This window comes from Lepus europaeus, chromosome 20 (assembly GCF_033115175.1).
Source record: "Lepus europaeus isolate LE1 chromosome 20, mLepTim1.pri, whole genome shotgun sequence".
In the NCBI taxonomy this organism is placed as follows: domain Eukaryota; kingdom Metazoa; phylum Chordata; class Mammalia; order Lagomorpha; family Leporidae; genus Lepus; species Lepus europaeus.
This window is the reverse complement of record NC_084846.1, coordinates 8,311,180-8,315,999: the sequence shown is the minus strand read 5'-3', so window position 1 is coordinate 8,315,999 and position 4,820 is coordinate 8,311,180. Positions and strand designations below refer to the sequence as shown.

The following is a 4,820-nucleotide window of genomic DNA, read 5'->3' as shown; positions in this document are numbered from 1 at the left end:
CAGCCAGGGCTGGGTCAGCCCGAGCCAGGAGCCAGGAATTCAGTCCAGTTCTCTCACCTGGGGGGAAAGGAGCCCATTCCTTCAGTTGTTCCTGCTACGACCCAGGGTGCACATTACTGGGAAGCCGGGCTGGAAGCTGAGGCAGGGCTCAGATGCAGGGAGTCCGCTGTGGGAGACAGGCATATCAGATGTTTTCTCAGTGCTGTGCCAAGCCCCTGTTCTTTGTACATTTAAATCAAGCTTTAATCTGTGGAATGTGTGTAGATGAGTGTGCATTTGTGGGAAATCACACAGGGGGATCCAAACAACCTAAGCTTTATTTATTTATATATTTAGTTTCAGTTTTGCCCACAGAAGCATCTGTAAAATTGTAGTAAGACAACACCCAGGGAATTCACAGTAACAATAACCAAAATACTAAACAAGTACAAACAGGCACATCAATCAACACAAAATCCACATCTGGCCCTCTTGAGAGCCACAGCCACTTCCCTCCTGGCCTAATATCTGACACCCAGGAGCCAGTCAGCTGCTCACCATTCATATAGAAATAGTGTGTCGGATATAAGCATATCTACCAAAGAAAAATGGTGGAGTGGTTCTCCAGTGCACTGGTTTGCATTGTCTGTGCTGATTACTATGGTGTTGGGACTGAAATAGAAACAGGATCCTAATGGTGGAGAGAAAATCCAATAATAAATAATAAAACAGGGGCCGGTGCTGTGGTGTATTGGGCAAAGCCACTGTCTGCAGTGCTGGCACCCCATATGGGTGCTGGTTCAATTCCCAGCTGTTCCACTTTAGATCCAGCTCCCTGCTAATGCACCTGATAAAGCAGCACAAAATGTCCCAAGTGTTTGGGCTCCTGCACCCATGTGGGAGACCTGGGAGAAGATCCTGGCTCCTGGTTTTGTCCTGGCAGAGCTCTGGCCATTACGGACATTTGGGAAGAAAACTAGTGGATGGAAGACCTCTCTCTGTCTCTCCCTCTCTCTGTAACTCTGCCTTTCAAATAAAATAAATAATTCTTTTTTAAAAGATTTATTTACTTTACTTGAAAGTCGCAGTTACACAGAGAGAGGAGAGGCAGAGAGAGAGAGTTCTTCCATCTGCTTGTTCACTCCCCAGATGGCTGCAATGGCTGGAGCTGCACCAATCCGAAGCCAGGAGCCAGGAGCTTCATCTGGGTCCAAGGACTGGGGCCATCTTCTACTGCTCTCCCAGGTGATAGCAGAGAGCTGGATCAGAAGTGGAGCAGCCAGGTCTCAAACCGGTGCCCATATGGGATGCTGGCACTGAAGGCAGAGGCTTTACCTGCTATGCCACCAATAAATAATTCTTAAAAAAGAGAATCTAAGACACACACTTAAATTCCACATTATCCAGAAGAGACATTAAAATGATAGACATGGAAGAGAAAAACCACAGTTTTAGATTTCCCTATACCACATATTATGCAAATGACCACAGTTGCAACATGTAGTCTGTTACAATAGTAACACACATGACTTTTTTTATTTCCAATAAAACATAAGAAACATTACTCAGTGCAAGGTACATCAGATAGGAAGAATCACTCCTAAGATGTACTTACTGTCCCATGAGACAAATGGGAGTTTCCAAATGTTTCTGATCCAATGTTAGGATTAACTTTGAGAACATAAAAAAATATTAAGGGGAAAAACTGTGGGATCCTGAAGACGATAGAACGCTACGTGAGTTGCATAAACTGTATCGAGAGGTTGAAATCCACATAATGGAAACCTGCGTAAATAAAGAGAGGAGAAAATTCTACCTTCACAACCAGACCCAAGAGTAAGAATTTCTGCCTCTGTGGTTTGGTCTCGGCAATGCCTGGCACTTCTGTAGCCCCAAGACAAGTGTGCATTCAAAGTTTTCCTTCCAAAGATCTCTTCAGGGCCCTCTTTATGTCTTCATTCCTCAGGCTGTACATGAAGGGGTTCAGCATGGGGGTGACCACCGTGTACATCACCGAGGCCATTGAAGTTGTGTGTGGGTTTTGGGTAACAGCAGAACTAAGGTAGACACCTATTCCTGTGCCATAAAATAAGGAGATGACAGAGAGGTGAGAGGCACAGGTGGAGAAGGCTTTATGCTTCCCCTGAGCAGAGGAGATTGCACGGATGGAGGAGACGATCTTAGAGTAGGAGTACAGGATCCCAGCCAGGGAACCTCCACTCAGCAGCACAGATACAAAATACAAAATGAGATCATTAAGAATGGTGTCAGAGCAGCTGCTGTGGATCACCTGGTTCAGTTCACAGAAGAAGTGGGGGATTTCCAGGTGTGTATAGAAGGACAGCCGCAGCACCAGTAGGCTGTGTAACAAGGCATGCAGGACACTGATGACCCAGCACACTAGGACCAGCTGCACACAGAGCCGGGGGTTCATGATGACTGCATAGTGCAAAGGCTGACAGATGGCCATAAACCTGTCATAGGCCATCACAACCAGAAGGAAGTTGTCCAACTCTACAAAAATCAGGAAGAAGAACATCTGGGTGATGCAGCCTGTGTAGCTGATGGCTTTGCTCTGTGTCTGGATGTTCACCAGCATCTTGGGGACGGTGGTGGAGGTTAAGCAGATGTCCACCAAGGACAGGTTGGAGAGGAAGAAGTACATGGGCGTGTGGAGGTGGGGGTCTGAGAGGATGGCCAGGACGATGAGCAGGTTCCCAGCCACAGTGACCAGGTACATGGAGAGGAAGAGCCCAAGTATGAGGGGTTGCAGCACTGGGTCCTCTGAGAATCCCAGGAGAAAGAATTCTAAACTTTGTGTATCATTCCCTGGCTGCATGGATTGAGATATCTGCAGGAAAGAGATAGATACCATGATTAGTTTTCACACAAAGAATCATTGCTCACTTAGTTGAGATGTTACAATTTGTATTTTGCATGCAGAAATTTGGTTTCTGTGTTGCATGTATGGATCTGTTCCTACTTTGAGATTTCGTGTACTAACATTTTCCTTTCCTCTTAGCATTTCAAGTAATGTTCATTTACACATTATATTTTTAAAAGATGTATGTATTTATTTATTTGAAAGGCAGAGTTAGAGCAGAGAGAGAGGCAGATGGAGAAAGAGAGAGAGAGACAGAGAGAGACAGACAGAGAGAGAGAGAGAGAGACAGAGAGAGAGATCTTCCATCTGCCAGTTCGCTCCCCAAATGGCTGCAATGTTCGGAGCTGGGCCAACCTGAAGCCAGGAGCCATGAGCTTCTTCCAGGTCTCCTACATGGGTGCATGGGCCCAAGGACTAGGGCCATGTTCTACTGCTTTCCCAGGTGATATCAGAGAGCTAGATCAGAAGTGGAGCAGCCAGGGCTCGAACCTGCACCCATATGGGATGCTGGCACATAGGCATAGTGACTTTACTCACTATGCCACAGTGCTGGCCTCCAAACTCTTTTAATTAAGAAATTTTGGGGAGCCGGCGTTGTGGCACAGCAGGTTAATGCCCTGGCCTGAAGCACCGGCACCCCTTATGGGCATGGGTTCTAGTCCCAGCTGCTCCTCTTCCAATCCATCTCTCTGCTATGGCCTGGGAAAGCAATAGAAGATGGCCCAAGTCCTGGGGCCCCTGCACCCAAGTGGGAAACCTGGAAAAAGCTATTGGCACTTGGCTTCATATTGGCACAGCTCTGGCTGTTTTGGCTCTCTGGGGAGTGGACCATCAGATGGAAAATCTTGCTCTCTCTCACTGCCTTTCCTCTCTCTGTGTAACTCTGACTTTCAAATAAATAAATAAATCTTTTTTAAAAAAATGAAAAAGAAAATTTTAAGCAGCAGTGCAACTTAATTTCTGAGCATGTATGAAGCCCTGTCCATTTTACGAGACCCCTGTTCTGCTTAACAAAATTCCATGCATGGCAGTGATGCACATGGAATATCAGGAAGTGAATTCTATGAATGGACAGAAAGCAGGTGTAAGGGAGAATGGATGAAGAATGGTATTACTTGTGTATGCGTAGGAGAGACTAAGGAAGCCATGGCTCACAGACAAAGTGTCACAGGTGACCTGCAGAAGGGTGTGACTTGTGGGGAGGCCACCTCTGCAAAGTCCATGGGGTAGGAGCTCTTACCTAACACCAAGAATGCAAGGAAGCGAGTGTGGTGACAGCAATGAGCAGGATGGAGAGTGGTGGGGGTGGGGTCAGAGGATGAGTGGGACTGAGGAGCTGCTTCTGAAACTTAAGGACAGAGTCCTTTGCTCTGTAGTGTATTTTAGCTTCTGTTTGCTGGTATTGAGAGACAGACAAGTTGTACAGATTTGTAGGGTATCATGTGCCATGTCTGTACTTATGTACGTTGTGTGTGTCCAATCGGGATAAATAAATGTGTCTAAGTATCTGTCACCACAAACAGCACAATCCTCTGCAGTGGAAACATACAAAATTCTATCCTTGGGCCAGTGCTGTGGCATGGTGGGTTAATGCCCTGGCCTAAAGCGCTGGCATCCCATATGGGCACCAGTTCTAGTCCTGGCTGCTCCACTTCTGATCCAGCTCTGCTATGGCCTGGGAAAGCAGTAGAAGATGGCCCAAGTCCTTGGGCCCCTGCACCCGTGTGGGAGACCCAAAAGAAGCTCCTCACTCCTGGCTTCAGATCGGCTCAGCTCCAGCCATTGCAGCAATTGTGGAGTGAACCAGCAGATGGAAATCCTCTCTCTCTTTCTCTCTCTCTCTCTCTCCCTTTCTCTGCCGCTCTTTTCTCTGTATAACTCATACTTTCAAATAAATAAATAAATCTTTAAAACAATTCTATCCTGTTGTTTTCTAAGTAGAGAAACACTTAGGACT

At 46.5% G+C, this 4,820-nt stretch overlaps 1 protein-coding gene across 1 annotated transcript; it reads right to left on the bottom strand.

Annotated features, from left to right (window-relative positions):
- Window positions 1-1,888: 1,888 nt before the first annotated feature.
- On the bottom strand, window positions 1,889-2,818 carry LOC133749090 (olfactory receptor 7A10-like). The gene has a single exon (XM_062178239.1). It carries the CDS (start codon window positions 2,816-2,818, stop codon window positions 1,889-1,891), a length of 930 nt encoding a protein of 309 aa, XP_062034223.1.
- Window positions 2,819-4,820: the final 2,002 nt, after the last annotated feature.